The sequence below is a fragment of the Chenopodium quinoa genome, unplaced genomic scaffold (assembly GCF_001683475.1).
Source record: "Chenopodium quinoa cultivar QQ74 unplaced genomic scaffold, ASM168347v1, whole genome shotgun sequence".
In the NCBI taxonomy this organism is placed as follows: Eukaryota; Viridiplantae; Streptophyta; class Magnoliopsida; order Caryophyllales; family Amaranthaceae; genus Chenopodium; species Chenopodium quinoa.
This window is the reverse complement of record NW_018743574.1, coordinates 6,073,228-6,093,581: the sequence shown is the minus strand read 5'-3', so window position 1 is coordinate 6,093,581 and position 20,354 is coordinate 6,073,228. Positions and strand designations below refer to the sequence as shown.

At 32.2% G+C, this 20,354-nt stretch overlaps 2 protein-coding genes across 2 annotated transcripts; one reads left to right on the top strand and one right to left on the bottom strand.

The window, feature by feature from the left end:
- The first annotated feature begins 4,449 nt into the window (after nt 1–4,449).
- LOC110682331 (ethylene-responsive transcription factor ERF010-like) lies at nt 4,450–5,944 on the top strand. The gene has a single exon (XM_021858653.1). The coding sequence runs from the start codon at nt 4,905–4,907 to the stop codon at nt 5,433–5,435; it is 531 nt and encodes a 176-aa protein (XP_021714345.1). The 5' UTR covers nt 4,450–4,904; the 3' UTR covers nt 5,436–5,944.
- Nucleotides 5,945–10,474: 4,530 nt separating this feature from the next.
- Nucleotides 10,475–17,698, bottom strand: LOC110682330 (CBS domain-containing protein CBSX1, chloroplastic-like). The gene is made up of 8 exons (XM_021858651.1): nt 17,019–17,698; nt 14,096–14,183; nt 13,948–14,012; nt 11,985–12,033; nt 11,780–11,832; nt 11,572–11,687; nt 11,381–11,438; nt 10,475–10,795 (listed from the first exon to the last, which is right to left on the bottom strand). The coding sequence occupies exons 1-8, from the start codon at nt 17,226–17,228 to the stop codon at nt 10,718–10,720; spliced, it is 717 nt and encodes a 238-aa protein (XP_021714343.1). The 5' UTR covers nt 17,229–17,698; the 3' UTR covers nt 10,475–10,717.
- Between the last annotated feature and the right edge of the window lie 2,656 nt (nt 17,699–20,354).

Sequence of the window (20,354 nt, the reverse complement as noted above, 5' to 3'; positions counted from 1 at the left end):
CTTGGTCAGAGGTTACTTGTGTGTTAGTTGGCCACACACAAAACTTGTTGTACCTTATATAAGGCTAATAACACCGTATATATGGCCTAATAAGGTTTAAGAAAATCCAATAATATGAGATAAATTATGGTTTAAAGTTTACATAAAAGAAAAGATAAAGGATACCAAGTTCATAGAACATAAATTTAGAATTAGTAAGATAAAATCAAGATAAAGATAAAATAAGATCAAATGAATAAACACTACATAAATTAGGGAAGTAGACGAATTTGGTTCACACATATATTTAATCACTTGTAGAGTAAGACAAACAAAAGCTCGTGTACGTCAAATGATGTGTTAATGCTAAATACTTAAATGTGAAAATGCAACGAAAGTAGGTGTGGGTAATCTACAATTGTACACACCAATCAACAAAACTTACATAGTATGTATCAAATGAGGTGTTAGTACTTCTTATTTAAATGCGAATTAGAACGTAACGAAAGAAGATGTGGATATTAAACTAATATAATTATATACAAGGAAACTTGCATATATAGTCTATCAATGTGTTAGTACTCTGCATTTAAATATGAAGAACGCAACGAAAAAAGATGTGGGTATTAATCCAAAATTGTACACAACAATGGGAAATCAAACTACAGGAGAGATTATAAAAAAAGAAGTAATAATTGAGTGAAGTCTAATTTGGTTGCCGGCCGCTATGGTTGATGGCAAGCAATACGATAAGCTTTACATCAAATTAATGGATTAATTATTCCTAGTGCATCATCCTCCTCCTGTATGCCTGTCAACCGGTTGCTTTCAATATCTTATTGCATCTTTATACATGTATTATGTATTATGTCATATGTCGGTTTTTAAGAACAAATTTGGTACCTCTACGGCAGGAGATTATTTGTTTTTGGCCATTAAAGTAAAGTTTATTTTACCTACTCAGTCGACTCAGATAATAAGCTTTTAAACACTTACTTGATATCTATATAATTCACTACATATGGTATGTAAATGAACAGAAGTCATATGATCTAAAAAGATGTGATAATTGGATTATTTACTTTGTTTCCATCTCATTCGGGTTAAATTTGGGTAAGGATCAATTTGGATCAAACATAAGCAAAATCAACTAGGGAAACTTTTCAATCTATTGTCAATTAACTCGTCTAAAAAATTAGATCATTTCTAGCTATAAAACCCGTAGTTAGTTTCGGGTCAGAGAGTCAATTTTGATTTTTTCCCCCCCTTTTTTTTTTATCATATAAGGAAAAAAGTCCTATTGAATCGGAATCTCTCACAGGCCCATCCCGACTCGGGTTAGCGGCTAGACAATTTGGGGGTAGAGAGGTAACGGAATCCCCACCCCAAATTGCCTCTCTCTAGTGGGGTTTGAGCTCATAACCTTTTGGTTGTGAGGTGACAAATATTACCAATAGACCTAACTTTGTTGGTAATTTTGATTTATGTAGGTCTCCTTATAACATAGGTGATTCAATTTTTATGTTTACTCTTTGATAAAGATCATATTTTCATATAGTGAAATATACATTCAAATAAATTATTATTTATCATCAAAAAATAAGTAAAAAAAAATTTCCGGATTCTAAATCGATAAATTTTTCAAGTACACTAGATTTCGAATTGATTACAGGCCAAGTGAAAAAACAATTTCTTTTCTAATTGTGATCTGATCATGGATGAAAAAACAAACAAATTTTGGAAGAGCTAAGTATAAGATGACCAATCGAAAAGACTACTATGTCTCATGATCCATCAAGTAATTTGTGCAATATTTCCTGCTCAAAGCAATTCATTTCACACTACCAAAATAGCAAAACCCAAAAAAGATCCCACTAACATTAGTCACATCTTATAATATTTATTTTTTATTTTTATTTTTATTTTTTTTTGGTTTGTATATAAACTTAAAATAAAATTGATGATGTTGCATGTACAACTCGAGGAACAAATCACATATGGCACTCTTCAGTCCCCAATGAAATTGATAACATATGGCACTTGAGACAGAGTACACCTCTTCCACATTTGCAGGGCAAAACAGATTTCTGCATTTTCCCACTATTTTCCAATTCTATCCCTAAATATTTTGAATAAATACAAACGCCCCGGGGGTATTTTTGTCCATTCACATGAAGTTGTTATTGCAGAGACGGAAAGTCAAGTCATAACGGTATCTATCCATCTAGTATCTCCACCGACCACCGACCTACCTTCTACCCTCTTCTCATAAACCTCAATACGAGTACCATATATTATTATAATATTATAATAAAATATTTTAAAACCAATCAAAGAAAAAGCTGATAAAACAAAAAACTAGAGTACGAAACTAACACTAATCATTCACCTCAATAATGTACTCGTAATTCCTTTTTATTATCACAAATTTTAAAAAATAAAAATTATTCTTAATTTCCTCACAATTTATTTATTTATTTAATAAAAAACACTATCTCAGTTTTTTTTAGTTGACACATCGGATGTCAATATATATTTTTAACGCTTAATATCTCTAATTATCAACATTGTAAAACTATAAAAAGTAAATATTAATAAAATATACATTGAAACAATTCAAACAAAATTCAACGTGACTATATTTTATCAAATCTATAAATCAAAAAGCGAGTCAAAATGTAGTATATGAGTAGTGTAAAAGTCAGACGGTGTCAACTAAAAAACAAAGATAGTAATGCGTAATAATTTAAGATACACAACTATTATTAGTATGTGTGGTCTATAATTGGCAAGGTTTTATATATGAAAAGAATTTTTTAAATAAAATTTTGTTGGTTTGTTTCTATTATGGAGTATATCCTATTTTTATTGATTTTTTACAAAAATAATTTATGTTGCATAGCTATCTGCCAACAAGATTGAAACCTGGGGCTGATATTATTGCATCAATTATAAGTACTCGTTATTAGGAATATGTTAATCATATTATATTGAGCATAATATGCTTTTTTTTCTTCCCACGAACTATCTACTCAAGTTTTTTAGAGGATCAATTATTCTTAGAACAACTCATAAGAAAGTACATTACTTGTAGAAAAAACAAATCAAGTTGTTAATAATTTTCTTTTGTACTTGCATCCATTGTATTTGACGTGATATATTTTTAATTTTAATAAAAAAAATAAGGAAATAAATAAACTTTTACTTGAACTCAGTGTTCAAGGTTTTAATTAAGCCGTAGGTACTTGAAAGTAGAAGGAGATGTAAGGAAATCCCATATTCATGTTAAATTTCAAAACAATATGAAATGGGTTTGGATAACCCGAACAAAGAGAAGGAGAGTTTGGTCCACAAACAAGGCTTTGGAGCTTCCATACTAAAACCAATTGGCAATAGTAGGAGGTACTCCTCTACCTTATAAATTGAAACCATCGATCTATCCTCTTTCTTCAATGTGGGACACTCATAAGTGGACTACAATGGGTTTCAACAATTCAAATACCATCACATAATCACATATTGCAAAGTTAAGAGTTTTAAGACAAGATATAAGGCAAGACTTTGATTAAGTGAGCTAATTGGGTCTTATAACTTATTCTGATTTATTGAAGTGAGCTGAACTTAACTTACTGGAGCTGAAGGAAATTAAGATAAGAACCGAACTAAACTGAACTTATTGAAACTGAATTGAACTTAGGGTGTGCTCTTTTCAGCTCAATTTTAGTGCAGTATGTTCACTTCAGCTCCAACCAGTTCAGTTCAGTTTAGCTCCAATCAACGCAGTTCTAATAAATTAGAACAAACTCTTAGTTTAGAATGAATAATGTTACTGCATGTTTTCTCAATGTTTTATACTTATACTTCGTATTAAGGGTCTGTTCACATTTACTTAATTTTAGTTCAATTAAGCTTTAATCAGTTCAGTTTGGTTCAGTTTAGCTCCAATCAGTTCAGTTGAGTTCAGCTCCAATCAGTTTAGTTCAGTTCAGCTCCAATCAATTCAGTTCAGTTCAGTTCAGCTCAGTAAATGTGAACATACCCTAAGTTTTATAAGTGTTAAGCACTTTTTTAACAAACATAAATTTATAATAATCAAAAGAGCAATCACGGCATTGTAGTATTTCAATTATGTTTCTTAATAAGTTGAACTTACTATACATCAAGTGAGTAAATGACACAAAACAACACATTTAATCACAACCTCATAGACTTTATATTTCATACACCAGAATACACCTATTAATAATCAAAAATAATAATCATAATGATATATAAAGAAAAAACTCGAGTAATAATTTTCCCACCCTCCTCTCACTATCCATCCCTTAACCCCACACAAGACACCCACCACACCAGTCATTACCCACAAATCAGATATTTCTAATAATAAAAATTTCCTCCCAAATCATATAATCTAATCTCACCTCTTCTCTTCTCCATAATAAAACCAAACGCAGCCTCATCCCTCAAGTTGCAAACAAAATAGATAAGTTGAGGTAACCTCCAATATAAACAATTAAAGAGAGAGAAAATGACTTATGAAAAAGCTTTTATAAATCTAGCTGTTCCTCTTTGTGGACATGCCGTCCATTAATTGTTATTATTCTTAACCAACATTTTTATTTTTCAAGGCCCCCTCTCTCCTACATCCACCCATGTCGGTGATATCTTATTATTCTTCCCACTTAATTATCTTTTTCCCTTTTCTTTTTAATTCATAACTCATTACTTTTTTTTTATTTATATATAAATATATAAATATATAACAACCCTATTTTTATTTCCCACTCACAATCCCCAAAACCCCAAAATTCCTCTCTTTTTTCTTTTCTTCTCTCTCCTCTTTTTCTCTTTCTGTAATTCTCTCTCTTCTTCAAGAGTAGTTTAAAGTAGTAGTAGTAGTAGAAGAAAAAGAAGAAGCAGGCATGGAAGCGGGGTCAACGAAGAAGAGAGAGAGAGCAGAGAAGCCATACAAAGGGATAAGGATGAGGAAGTGGGGGAAGTGGGTAGCAGAGATAAGAGAGCCGAATAAACGATCAAGAATATGGTTAGGATCGTATTCAACACCGGTTGCAGCTGCACGGGCTTACGACACGGCCGTGTATTATCTTCGCGGTCCATCCGCACGGCTTAATTTTCCTGAGTTGTTGATGGGGGAGTGTCGTCTTAGCGATTTATCGGCTGCTTCGATCCGAAAGAAGGCTATTGAGGTTGGTGCTAGGGTTGATGCTCTCGAGACCGCTTTTCAACGGTCTAACTCGAATAATAGCATCAACCGTCATATTAACATCGAGCACGAACACAAACACGATAATCACAGTAGTAGTAGTCCGGAGAGTAAGATAACGGTTGAGGAGAGAGAAAAGAGTGGTGGGTTTGTTGGGTGTGGATGGGTTGTTGATGAGAAACCCGATTTGAATAAGGTACCCGAGGATTCGGAAGAGTGGGATGATTGATTGATTGGTTTGGTTGGTTGAAACTTGAAAGAGGAAGGGAGAAAGAGAGAGAAAGAAATGAAGAGTTTTCTTTTTCTCTTTTTTTTTTTTCGATTATAAAAAATTGTTTTTTTTTTTTTAGAAGAAATAGTTTGTCGATAGAAAGAGAGAGAAAAGCAACAACTGACGAAGGTTGCGGCTCAGGTTTGGATGTCGGTGGCTGCGACGGAGGAGATAGAAACAGAAAAAAAAAAAAAAAGAAAAGTAGTAATTGCTAGTCGCTACTCCATATAATTGCAATTTTTTATGTGGGCCACTTTCAAAAATCCATTATTTCCTCTCACTATCCGGTTTTTTTTTTTTTTTGGTTTTTAGATTTAAGGTAGATTTTTTTTTTTTTTTTTTTTTTTTTCCTTGAAGAGTTGAAGATAGGAAAAAGGAAATTTTGGGGGATGTAAGAGGAAAATATTGTAAATACATTTTTTTTTTTTTGGTTAATTTTAATATAGTTTAGTAGCTTCCTTTTTATCCATTTTTTTTGTTTAATATTATAGTCTGGAATTTTCTTGGGTTTCTCCTCCTGTTAATGCTTTTGCAGGAATTGTGGACTCATGCTCGCATGGTGGTTTTTGTTGCTATCCTATTTTCTTTTTTTAAAAGCAATATTTTCTTAATTTAGTTCCGCAAGTGCAAGTGTGCAACACGAACTTGATGAGATACTAGTTACATTTTTAGGGTATGTTCTTTTAGCTTATTTTTAGTTCAGTTAAATTCAGCTCAATTCAGTTAATCAGAACAGATCCTAAACTTTGATTATATATTTACAGAGCATTGAATTTGTCTCAATAAATAATTATAATAATGCGTTAATAGGTAAGTTGAAGAATTATTTTTTTGATAATTTGGCGGGTAGTTGAATTATAGGCAGAGGCTATAAATATGTAATTTTAGTCAAGAGGGTTGTGCCAAATACATCTGTATGTGCAAAATTAGTCAAAAAGTCTTGCACAACAATGAATTTGTGTTGTAATATCAACTCCTACTTTGTTTCTTGTTATAGTTTAAAACCGTTTTAAAATATAAACCTATATCATACAAATGATATGTTGTATTTGTATTTTGCTTCACCAAAAAGTTAATGTTAGGTGAGTGGTAACTAATCACATTGAAATTATTTCAAGTGTCACAAGCTCATATTAGGCTAGTAGTTATGCTCTGTATATATATGTACAAGCCATAGACACTCTATTTTGGGCATGTAGGAGTAGTTTGGTCCCCCTTAAAGTGAGGAAAACAAAATCAAATATACACAAATTAAGAGAGTAGAGTGAAAGATAGAAATTGTATCTAAGGAAATTATTTGTGAACTGTCAATTTAAGTTGATGTCAATTAAATATTCTACAGAAGTATAGTATTGGATTGTCGTCAAAAGCTGTATTGTGAATTTATGATACTCACTATTTATTATATGAGGTTTTACTTGGTAAAAGTTTTATGTTAGATTTTAAAGGGTTTGGGATTTGAATTATACTAAGGTCCTGTGTTTGATTTACTGAATTGAGCTGAATTGAACTGAATTGAGCTGCAATGAATTGTTTATGAGAGAAGAAAATTAAGAACTGAACTGAAATTGAGCTGAGAGAACAGGTCCTAAATGATACTTTAATTTGCGTTTTATTAACTTTATTTTAAAAGTGTTGACCTACAAATACTAGATTAATAAATCTGTGAGGATTGAAAACCTTTTGCTTAATTACCATATATTTTTTAAAGCCCTTCTTAATTACCATTTAAAGCAAAAAGTATCATGATATATATATTTTTAAATACAATACAAGGAGTAAATTTTTGTGGTATTTTATTTCTACCTATATGAAGTTTTTCAACTTATTATGGAAACTATTAAACAAGTACTACAGTAGGTTTTTTCTTTCCTACATGTCAATAAATGAGCCTTGAGCATATGGTGAAGTGTAACTTCAGCCTTCTTTAAATATCTAAACTAAAATCAATCATGGTTATAACTTAGGACTTGGGAGTATAATTTAAATGTTTGCACCAAAAAACGAACTACAGTTTAATGATACTTTTCTCTCCTTTTTGTTCCTTCACCGCTTTGCCCCTTGCACCTCTCCTCTAACCCATCATATTGAATTATGTTCTTTAACTCCAATATTAAATTTAATAAAGTTATTCGTATTTATTTGAATCCTCAAAGATAAGTTCTGAGATTAATATTGTTTTATAAGATGGCCTGACCTTTAACTCAAAAGAAAAGGTTATGAAAAAGAAATATATGTAATGTTATCTAAAAGGTGATCATGTGTCAAACAAAAGATTTTGTAAGGCATGCATGGAGACTGGAGAGTACAATGTCTTGACTCTCTTCAACTCATTCCCAAATCCCAATTGCCAATTGGATCATACCCATCTTTATAATTAAACTAATGCATTTCTCTCTCTCTCTCTCTCTCTCTCTCTCTCTCTCTTTTTAAAAAAAAATTATTTATTTTTTTAAATAAAATATTTTATTTCCTTATTATATATATTGACGAGGTCCTCTCATTAATTATTACCCTTCCACTAAAAAGTTGCATTTTCGAATCTTCTTTTACTATTTTGCTAGCCTTCATCAGTTGATAAGATACACTTTGAACAGTTTATGTTATGAAATATAAATGGATTCACTAAAACTAAGCGCATGTTCTCATAACTTGAAATTCAGCTCAGCTCAGCTCAGTTCAACTTCTAATTTCCTTCTCTTATAAAATATTCATTTTAGTTCAGTTCAGTTCAGCTGAATTTAGTTTATGAGAGCAGACCCTAATGGAGTAAAATTCTTTTACAAGATTGATTAGTTAAGTCCAATGCATAACTAAAATAAGCTTAATTAGATAAAAAGTTAATGCTATGAATATATTAAATTGATTACAACATTTGTTTTTATTTTTTTTATTTTTTTTTATTTTATATATCCATTAACAGTAAATTACAACATTTTATATTGCAGCCTATTACAGAGTATTTTTCCCCGTCTTATTTACCTCAATTCTTACTACTCCGTATATTATAATTTTCACTATTTCACTAACACCCTTACTAACTACAAAGTAAAAAAAAATACACATTATACTTGAAAATTCGTTATTTGTTCCTTATAATTTACTTTTCCTAAAAAAATACAGGTATGTGTCAAATCTAATACGAATACTCCATATATTATGATTAATATGAAATGATTGGAATCTTTTATATTCCCGCTGCACAAGTGTATCTTATCTTGAGGTATAGTAGATTTTTGGACTATGCAGAGAGATTAGTGAGTCAGTTTGAATAATGATGTGGGTGATGAGAAGTAGTACACATACACTTATAAGAAAGCCAACCGTCAGGGTGAAGTGATAAGATAGTGTTTCGTATTTATATCAATTCCATGCCCCCTCGTTTTTCTCAAGGGTCCAATGACAAGCTTTGTGGGCGCTCTTCTGGTCGGGTAATTCTGGAAGTGGAAACTCTATCCATGTCCTATTCTACGATATTCGGTGGTCAGTTTATCGAAAAGGAAAATGATACATAAAACCCTAAAAGTTATTATATAAGCAACTAAAGTAAAAATAATAAAATAAAACATTAATTACATCAACTGATGCATAAATTTGTCAATATCTCTAAATTAATATAGTAATACAGTATACAGATTATTACAAATATAATGTTTATTTTGTATTTATAAGGGCCTACCGTGATATCACCTACATACATATGTCTAATGTCTAATCCTTTTTTTCACAAAATCAGTGTTAGAATTTTAATGCTTCAACTACCAAAAGAATGACACACTTTGAATTGAATGAAAGAAAGAAAATACTTTTATGTTGTTCTAGTGATCTTTGTGGGAAAAATGGTTAGACTCTTTTTTATCTTATTTTGGGGTTAAATTTAGCAAGAAAAATTTTGGGGTGTTGATACAGGCCATAAGTTGAAGAAAAGGTGAAAATGTAAACATGATGAAGTGGTCCAATCTGTGTTTATAGGACATTCTTTTAAATTAGTGAGAAAGAGTGTGACTCGTGAACCAAGCTTGGGTCACCTTAATACTGTATTACCCTACACCACATAAAAAAAATCTTGGCATTGAAAGCAACCATGCCTTAAGAATCGTACTCTGAGTAACTTCTACTTTATGATTGTCATACTTTTAAATAGTAAGTATCACAATCACAAATAATGCAAAAATGCCCCTCTGATAGGTTCTTTTAGATCTTCGATTTCGTATACAAGAAGTGAACATCTAACAAGAAAATGCTTGAATCTACCCTCAGTGCTTTGATTTTAATGGTTTTAAGTTTTTAATTTCGATTTCGAGTTGTAATCTATTGGCCAGGTAGATGAAGATTTTATCTTCCCGCAGGAACTCTCGTGTTACCAAGGAAAAACTATATTAAATCAACTTCATAGTTTTCAACTTTCCGAAAATTGTTCTAATGTCAATGCACTGTTATATGATTTTTATTGTATAGAACGGAGTAACAGGCGTTCCTCCATATTTAGTGATTGCTTCCAAGCTGATAATCTATTTTTCTCCCTACACACTTCATCTCTAGACCTACTAGAAGTGATCTTACTCTTCTTGAAATGCCAAGTAGAACAAATATTGTGAAGAATGTGAACAGAGCTACTGTATAATTAGAACAAAAAAATAGTCCACAAAAATTACTACTATGTGTATCAGAGAGGATAGGGAAACTTATAGGTGTATCAAGTATATGACATCAGAAGCGCATTTTTCAGTTACTTCTGAAGCTCAAAGAAAAATGGACTCGAACAAAAGCACGGTCGATGCACACACTAAGCATGTCTTACTGAGGTCCAGTCGTCCAGAAAAGCCTGAGTAGACTTTACATTCAGCTAGGAAGAAAAAAAGAGGGGGGACTAGCATACATAAAACTCCTGAAATATTGAATTTATCAGGGAAACCAACAGAAACTCCAAGTTTAAGAAAATGCAGCTAGTGGAAACAGTATATCTATAAATGATACAGAACATTAAATCAATAGGATATACAAATAGAGGTAAATTAATAAATCAGGATCGTACAAAATCTCCAATTTGAGTCAATATATTGAATTGTAACTACATATTTATATTTTATAACTAACTGACAAAAAAATTATATAAAACAAAAATATGCAAAAACAAAAAATGGTACTACATAAGGCAGAGACATGCCCACCTCGTGTAAATACTACAGCACCAACCAATCAGGATAATCTGGCAATCATATTACATTTGTATCTCCTAATCATTGACCTTTCTTCTCGCTTTCACGTTTAATTTGCAGAGCCGCTCTTACAACATTTCCTCTTGTGATGATTCCCACCTAAAAGCACAAGGAATAGTCAAGAATGAACCTCAAATATGAAAACATAGTAAAGTATTAAGACTCTTGTTCAATAATTGGCCTTTTCACGATTTTTTTAATTAGATTTGTACTTTTTCCTGTGATCAAACATCCAATCTAATGTTTGGTATATGACTTTAAGTTAAATAGGAGTTATTCAGCAATAATAAGGCCAACAAATGATTCCAAAACAAGGTCTAAAAACTCAGCAAGTTGAATACCGATTTTCATAATAAAGTCAATACACAGTTGAATTTATAATTCTGTAGAACCAGCAAAACATTTTAAACATCCATGGGACAGTTGGCTTGTCCACCTGTCCTAAATGTTAATTAAAACAGAAAAAGCATAATATCATTGAGACGGTTGACAAAAAAAAAAGTTGGAAAAGTCAAGCCTCAGTGAGATTTTGCCAGGGAAGCACTGTCAAGTTTATTGTCAAAACGGAAACACACACAAAATGCAAATGTGGATTTCTCAAACTCTGAGCATTCAATTACGTTATTTAAACTGAAAATAAAGGTTATAACTGCTTCATAGAGGGTTATAATCTTATATTCTTACCAGTTTTCCATCAGCATCTACAACAGGAAGTCGTCGATATCTTGTCTCCAGCAGTAATCTGTCATTTGGATAAATCACAATGATTCAATATATTGGCCAACTGACATTCATGTTACGTTTGGAACTAAGCTATGTTTACTGAATCATCAATTCATCATAGCATAGACGGAGTCATAAAATTAAGACAGAACCTAGCCGCATCCTCAAGATTTGTGGTCTCACGAACAGCAACAGGGACTTGTGTCATCACATCAGACACCAATTTACCATTTGTTTTACTGAGTAAACTCTGGAGCTCATTAAATACCTACATTGTAAATGAAGATCACCATGTGAGTATAGGGATAAAAATTAACATAAAAGCTAATGAATACAGCTTCAAAGAGCATCTACACATACTTTCCAAGTACTATCAACCTCAGGAAACATGCTTGCTTCTGCCACTCCAGTACCTAAACAAGGTACCAGCATTAAAATTATATTTTTTGGTGAAGACCAACAAGAAATAATGACTCAACTCCTCTAACAGGATAATGACAAAGAACAACCTTTCCAATGAATATCTAATAACTATATATTTATGTTCCCTCATATAATATCTCACCTGATATCGAATCCAAAGCCAGCAGATCATAATCTGAAACAACACCAACCTGCAGACAAGAGAAGATAGGATTCAAGAGCAAATCTAATAAGAAATTTTTCCCTCAAACCATTCAGTTGACATTTTTAACCACTTCTTGATATTTTCCACATTTAAAAATGCTAGATAGCTGTGCTTACAGCTATATCAAATTTTGAGGAAAAGAGGGAGTAGCACTATATGTGGAACATCTTCATAGCAAAGATATATGGTACCAGTTACAAGTATGAGAAGATAAAGCAAGAAGAGCTACCAGAATAGTGTGTGAATTCTAAATTGCAATCTGTTTGAATTATCAATCACCATCAATCCAAAAGATACTGAATCATGATTAACACTACCCATCATATAGGCAGATGAAATGGTAAAATCATGGTATGACTTAACAGTCCAAAAATGACAATTAATCAATAAACTAGACGTTCCACATTCCATGTGGATAAGCAAACCTATTTGTAAAATTGATTAGCAGCAATTAAACAAGTTCCAAATACACACATTGAAACTTAAAACGAGAGGCAAAGAGAATTAAGTTGATAGATCAATAAAAATGGAAGGAGAGAAAAACAAACATAAAAGACAAAGCTTGAAACAAAAAGGGACAACAAGGATGCAAGTACAGAAAACAAGGGCATATTAACAGGGAAAAAATGGTTAAATGCTACTCCATCTCAGGCATGACTTCTCTCTTGCAACCGTAGTAATAATTACCATACACATCATTGCTGAAAATACAAGTCCAACCTAAATTACAATTAGGATACATTCCATTCACCTGATTTTCACTATTAAAATTAATCTTAGTAATTGAACTTGGGTAGCACTTATTAACATTTATAATAAGTAAGGGCCTGTTCCGATTCACTGAAAACAACTGAACTGGTTGGAGCCAAACTGAACTGAATAGAGCTTAAATGAATTGTTTATGAGAGAAGGAAATTAGGAACTGATTGGAGCTGAACTGAACTCAAATGAAATTAAGCTGAACGGAACAGGCCCTAAAACTAGGTTAAGGACATTAAAGGACATGAGAGCCTAAATTTTTTTAACACTTTCTTCGTATCTTTAACACTTTCTTCGTATCTCATGTCATTGTATTTCGACAAGAACAACAAAACCTTAATCCCAAAACGATTTCGATTCATGTCTATAAAATGTGACTAAGTTTTACGCAGGCCGCCACATACCTACCGCAACTCTCATCCTTAATCCGAGCTTAAGACCGGCAGTGAATGCCACAAAGTGACGCTCACCGACACTAAATACCACAAAGTGGCACTCAACGACAGAGTTCCGTGTCATTGTATTGCATGTGTCTAAAATGTCAAGTTACAAGAACAGCACACCAAAAAAAAAAAAAAAAAAAAAAAAAAACCTACTCAAAGGCACCTTTTCCTACGGTCTAGTGCTCTAGTCACTTCAAGAGGGAAAAAGAAAAAGGCCTAGTTCTCCTCACCTTATAAAAATATTATTCATAACAGGATTTATCATTAAAATTAAATTCTAAAAGTAAAGTTGGTTTTATTGGTGAAAATAATTTATGTTCAATAAAAAATCAATAACTCCAAAGAACTGGAAAAACAAAGGAAATCAATAAAAATATACTCGTATTTTAATTAGTAAATACTTATTTTATTTAGTAAAACTCAACTTTAACTGGTAATAATACTTTTAATTCAGTATAAATAATTTAAGTTCAAAAAAAAAAAAGTAATAAAAAGAAAAGAAAGAAGAAGAAGAAGAAAAGAATAGGGCCTATATTAGATGAATAATATTATCGGTATATCCCTGCCCTGTTGCGAAGTCAGCTAAGTCGCTAACATAATCACAACCACGAAACACAAAAATATTATAAAAGAAGATAAGCACAAAGGCAATAGGTTCAGAATATTATTTATAAAAGATTTAGAAATAAGATTTCTACCAGCTCCCAGTCATCATTAATCACAGGAAACCCGGTGATTCTGTACTCCACGAGAGTTTCCAAAGCTGCAGCGCACAGAAGAAAACATGTTACAGAACAGCATTAAAAGACTATAAGCATATATAAAAACCATTTACTCCAAACCTACCTTCATCTACTGTTGTTGAAGGTTTAACGACAACTAAATCCTCCTTCTTAGTCATAAAATCACCAACAGTATATACTCCATTTCTAGACTGCAAAATATAATCAGATTCTCTTTTTAAGTATATCAGTAGAAAAATATTTTGTTAAACACTTGCATACTATATGTAGACAAGGCCACCCACACATCTAGGTTGGCAAGGTAAAAAAAAAAAAAAAAACTGAATTTTCATGAGCTAATAATGATGACAGCAAATTTTGCAATGATTATTGGTCAACAGAAACAAGCAAAAAAAAAAAGCATATATTATATGAGAATAAGAAGCGTTGTTAGCAGAGAATGCATTTTATCAGTATATACTCCATTTCTAGACTGCAAAATATAATCAGATTATCTTTTTAAGTATATCAGTAGAAAAATATTTTGTTAAACATTTACATAATATATATAGACAAGGCCACCCACACATCTAGGTTGGCAAGGTAAAAAAAAAACCTGAGTTTCCATGAGCTAATAATGATGACAGAGCAAATTTTGCAATGATTATTGGTCAACAGAAACAAGCAAAAAAAAGCATATATTATATGAGAATAAGAAGCGTTGTTAGCAGAGAATGCATTTTATCAAAAGCAAACGAGCATCATAGAAATACTGGGGTAAACTAACTAAACATGAAAATTTGGTATAAACATGTGATCAATTAGAGCCGCATCCAATATATATGGGGGGGGGGGATTGATCTTGGTGTATATAGCAAACAAAGATTTGACAAAGTCAACAAAAGATCCTAGAATTATCTATTCCCATTCGAATTCTTGAAAAAACTCAGCCTCATTTGCAAACATCGAGTTTTGATGAGGAATGCTGAGTTGCTGAGTGCTGACTACAAGAGTTTAATCTTCTTTCCTTCTTCTTTGAATTCAATAAACCCTAATTCTCAATTAAAATGTGATTCTACTAACAGAGCAACACCTTAAGTGGATCCCGTGACTAGCAAGAGAAACAATATTAGGTATAATTATGCACATAGTAGTGATAGTACCCCAAGCTAGTTAACACATGCAAAGTTACCATCTTTCTAAACCATTAAAGATATTATTACAAGAAAAGAGGGTGTTATCGAACAAAAGATAGTAGGGAAGTAATCATGACCATCTATATTGCAGCTTCAACAAAGGCAAAATTCTCTTCAAATTGGCATCAATATCTAACTGTCATCCAAACCACATTTTAGCAAATCCAAAAGTTAGTAAATAAGTTCTTTCACTTAGCATTCCCAAGTTGTCATAACAGATTCATAATTCCGAGCATCACTAGAATTCACGGCCTTAAAACCCTGGGGACAACAATTCAACCACACATTCCTCAAAGCCCCAGCTCCAAATCTTGACAACAATAACTTACACAGCAGTACAATTCAAAAGGTAAGGGTTTTTCTCATTGATCAAGTGTAACCCTCTCCTATTCGTAGCCAGGTACAATAACATTTTCTGTCACACTTGCAAATCTCCAAAATAGGACAACTCTCCTAGCTACCTTACCCTGCCCGTCTCTCTTTCACCCAAAATCACCCAAATAAATTAGAGGTGTCAATGTGTTTAAACATAGACGAACTCATTTGGCGATTTCTTTACGAGATTGAGTTGAGTTTAATATTTGGTATGTCAATCAATTGCAAGTCAAGTAAAGGATCCAATAATATCAACTTCTACGCATTTATAGGGGTAAGGTTAGAAGAACCTCCTTGAACTTGTATGACTAAGTTGGTGTACGAATCACTGTATAATTTCATCAAAAGCCTAAAAGAGCTTCACATTAATTCTCCAAGCAAACTTTAAAGTTGTGCCAACCCCTAACACACGCTCCCCTTGAGCCTTGATCCTTCAAAGGACATGCTATCATTTGCTTATAATTTAACCCTTATGTTTTGCTTGTGTCACAAACATCTTGCAATGACATAAAAGTATTTTGTCCAACTTCCTGGTGATACTAGTAGAGAGAATTGACCATTTTTTTTAACCTCTCCACTTTTTTCTCCCCCACATTTTCTCTATCGCTCACTTCTCAACTCTTAAATTTTCCTACTTCCTTTCTTCACACATAAAGGCACCCCTATCACACCAGCACAGTTCACCCGAATTACCTAAAAGTTATCATAATTTTTAATATGTGGCCTAAACGGGGGTCACTTATAGAGGTTACTCATTTAGGGTTTACTTATATAAGTAACACCTGAATAACTGAACAAGTAACCCCTAACTGACCGAGTAACCCCTTAATAAGTAAATCCTGAATACATAACCCCTTAATAAGTAAATCCTGAATACATAACCCCTTAATAAGTAACTCCAGAACGACTCAGTAACCCCGTAACTCCTGAATAAGTAGCCTGACCGACTCAATAACCCCTTAATAAATAATTCCGGCCACACAGTGTAGTGTGGCTGGCACCGAAAAGTTATATAATCTGGAATTTCATTGATCTATTTGTATATCACCGCAATTTGAAAGAGACATACACAAGTAACACAATACGTCAAAAGCGCGAAAATTTCGTCAAGCTGCAATGTCTATCTGCTAAAGAATAATTCATCTCAGCCTAAGTTCATTCAATCACAGGATAAGTTCAACTTTAAGTTTTAGTTCGAATTCGACTTAAATCAACTTTGCACAACCTAATCTCAGATAGTTCCAGGAAAATCCTTCCCTAATTTACAACTCTAAGCAAAACCATTTTATCCTCAACCGCCTAAAACGCTATTAATAATAAATTGCATCACAATTCCGGAAAATTCTATACCTAAAATCATCTTACAAAATCAAAATTCCGCTTAATCAGGGTTCACTTAAAAACAAATTCAAATCAAGCAACTAAAATGAATGAAATCAAAAACAATTCAACAAAAAAATGAGAGAAAACACAAACCGGAGTAGAATTACTGGTCAAGGTACTACTATGAGAGGCGGCGGAAGCGGCGGCGGAGAAACAACGGCGAAACCGTAAACTGCCATCATTCGAAAACTGGAAAGTTCTAGAAGCACAAGGAATTCTGCGACATAGCTGTAAACAAGGAAGCTGACGAAGAGGAGAGAGAAAATTCGGAAGTTCGCCAACAATTATAAGTTTGGAATGCATTTTTATAGAGTATGAAAAGATTCCAGAATCTTCTCCGAGGACAATTGAAGGCCGAGGGGAGAGAAAGTATAAGCGGATCTGCTGCTGCTACTGATATCTGGGAATGTAAGGATGGAGGAGAGAGAAAGATAAAAAGAAATAGAGTATTTTTATTTTTTATTTTTAATTTTTTTTCTACAGTTATGTTGGTTTATATATTGGGGGATGAAGAAAAAGGGAAAATAAATTGTGATTTTTTTTAGGTTTGATTTTCAACCGTTTATAAGAAAAAAGGTGGGCGGTGGCGGGTGAAGAAACGGAAAAGTAGAATGAGAGGAATAGTTGCAATTTGATTATACACGCTTCGGCGCAAATGTCGGTTTTCATTTGTATGCTTCGGTTTATTTTCATTATAGGTGTGTTAATGTTTATGTTTTGGTTTTTTGTGGTAGGAAAATGTCCGTTTTCAAACTGTTTCTAGATGTAAAAGCAATAAATTCCTCACATGTTGAAATTTTTATGGAATTATTTTGTGCAAGTATTGAAAATTCAAAACATATAAGAAAATTTGATGTTATTTCGTATAAAATGAACCGGCAACGTTTATTAACTCTTATGTTTCATTTTACGGTTTTACCTATTAGTCTTCGAAAAGAGAAGTTAATAAAGCATGATTTAATGTTGTGTCCCTTTAACTCGATGTAGTCCATAAAAAAGAGTAATTCAATATTTGGTGGGATAAGAATAAAGTAAACTTACTTCGGGCCTGTTAATTTCAGTTCAGTTTAGTTCATTTCATAGTTTTCTTCTCTCATAAACAATTCATTTCAATTCCAATTAGTTCAGTTCAGTGCAGCTCAATTCAGTAAATCAGAACAGGCCCTTCATCACTCTAACTGTTGTAATTTGCATTGGTTTAACATCAATATACCTTTTAGGAAATGATAAAGAAAAAAATCAACTGATTTTACTTTTATTTGGTGTGAAAAAGGTTAATAAGACTCATGAAAAGAAAAAAAAAATTGGACTTGTAAAAAAAGTCACTTAGTTTGGGTTTGTCTAAAGTAGAAAATTTATATAAGTAAAATGAGATCGGAGGATTATTTTTTTTTATGCATATAACATAGTTTTGAGTATATGTATGTCTTAAATAATCTTAATACGTAAAAATTTGTTTAATTGGTTTAAGTCTTCCAAAAGTGGAACAAGCCAAAGTTGTTCATCCGATTGATTTGATATCAATGATCCAGAAAAGATGATTAGTGTATAGCACATTAATTCTTACTTATCATATACTTGTAATTCATAAAATCGTATATTGTAATTTAATTTATTTTATAACATCGAGGTTATAAGATCAAATGATAATAAGGGTTCTTGGAGAGAGTGAAAAGTAAAATAATCAAATCAATGAAAAAATCATTCTGACCACTTTAATGATCCTAATATAACAACTCATAGTTTATCGTCTTTCAGGGGGTGTTTGGTATGGAACTTTTAAGCCATGGTAACTGATTCAAATAATTCACTCCATTACTACTTGTTTGGTAAGGCTAGAAAGTGACATAAACCGTTACCTAGGTGTAACAAATCCCCCCAGTTTGATTCCACTCGTTGACCCAAGGAAACAAATTCCGTTTCCGGCATTCAATAATGTTAACTTCTCTCATTGACTCTCTCTTCCAAAGCTCTTACTCACCCAATCTCTCTCTTCCGAATTCGATTTCCCAGCATGTCATTTTCAAGATCTTGCTTCATTATTCAAGACTTGTCAAATTTGGGTCAAGTAAATCACTCAACAACTCATCATTCTCACATCTAACCCACCAAAAAAAAATAAAAATTGAATGAGCTTTCATAATGATCAATGATGAAGATTGATCTACCTTTGCAATAATCTGATAATCTGATTTGGGGTTGATAATATTGATTTTTGATGGTCTGCTAAGATTTCAATCTAGTGTATTTGAGATTTAATGATCAATAAAAGAAAAAGTGATCTAGTCATCTGATTTTTGATGATTTGAATTATTAAATTAGAGTAATTAAATTGGAGTAAAAAAAAAAAAAAAAAAAAAAAAAAAGAGTAAGTTGAAGTCTTGAAGCAATTTTGCAGCCTGTGAATGTGAATTGCGATAAATGTCGCCTACTAAATATTAATTTTGTTTTTCCTTTTTTTTTAAAAAAATAAATAAATTTGTTTTCCCTTTTTTTATGCCAAAGAAAAGGAAATAGATTGGTTGTAATCGTTTACGTTTCCTTAGTAATATCAAACAACTAGTAAGGGTAACACTATATATTACCCTTTTCCCTCCTAATTTGTTTCCATTCCGTTACCAATACTAAGTTGATACCAAACACCCCCTCAATATTTTCAGCTAGTCTTTCGTTTGATTAAGCACGTCAAAAAGATTATGTATACGAGTAGCAAATAATAGCAGTCTTGTATTTCATGATCGTAAATCGTTTTAGATCAGCAGGAGTGCGTTAACTTGCTTCTGCTTATTCGATGCCTTACAGGTTGGGCGGCCCAACTTATTGTAAACGAAAGAACAAAATGCGAGGCCCAAGATTTAGATGTTTTTGCTAAAAAGGCCGGATCCAGCCCAGTTCTGAAAAAAAAAATTTGCATCAAACTGTCGGCCCAAAAATACTTGTACTCGTTCCTCCTATCGTACCCCATCGAGTCCACAATCCACTTACACCCAAAGGTCACAACTCACAAATCAATTACTCCCTTTGTCCCTATTTTTTTGCCCCACTATCAAATTTATGGGTTAAATTTTATAAACTTTGAGTCTTTGACCATAAATTTTCATTGATTTCTTTAAAAAAAATAAAAAATCATTGATCTACAAAAGGATATATAATCAAATAGGATTTTGTTTTGTTCGCCTCATTGTAAATTTAATTAATATTAACTTTTTTTTATATGTACTTTTTACGCATATGAAAATAGAGATATAAACATTTTAACACGTGTCTTGGAGACCGTATAAAGTCAAATGGGGCAAAAATATAGGAATAGAGGAAATACATTATTCCTATTTAATTTTTAATGTTTGATAGTTTTTTTTTTGGTGCAAATAATGTTTGATAGTTAAGTGCAAGTCTAATGGCAAATGGCAAATGATATATGAAATATAT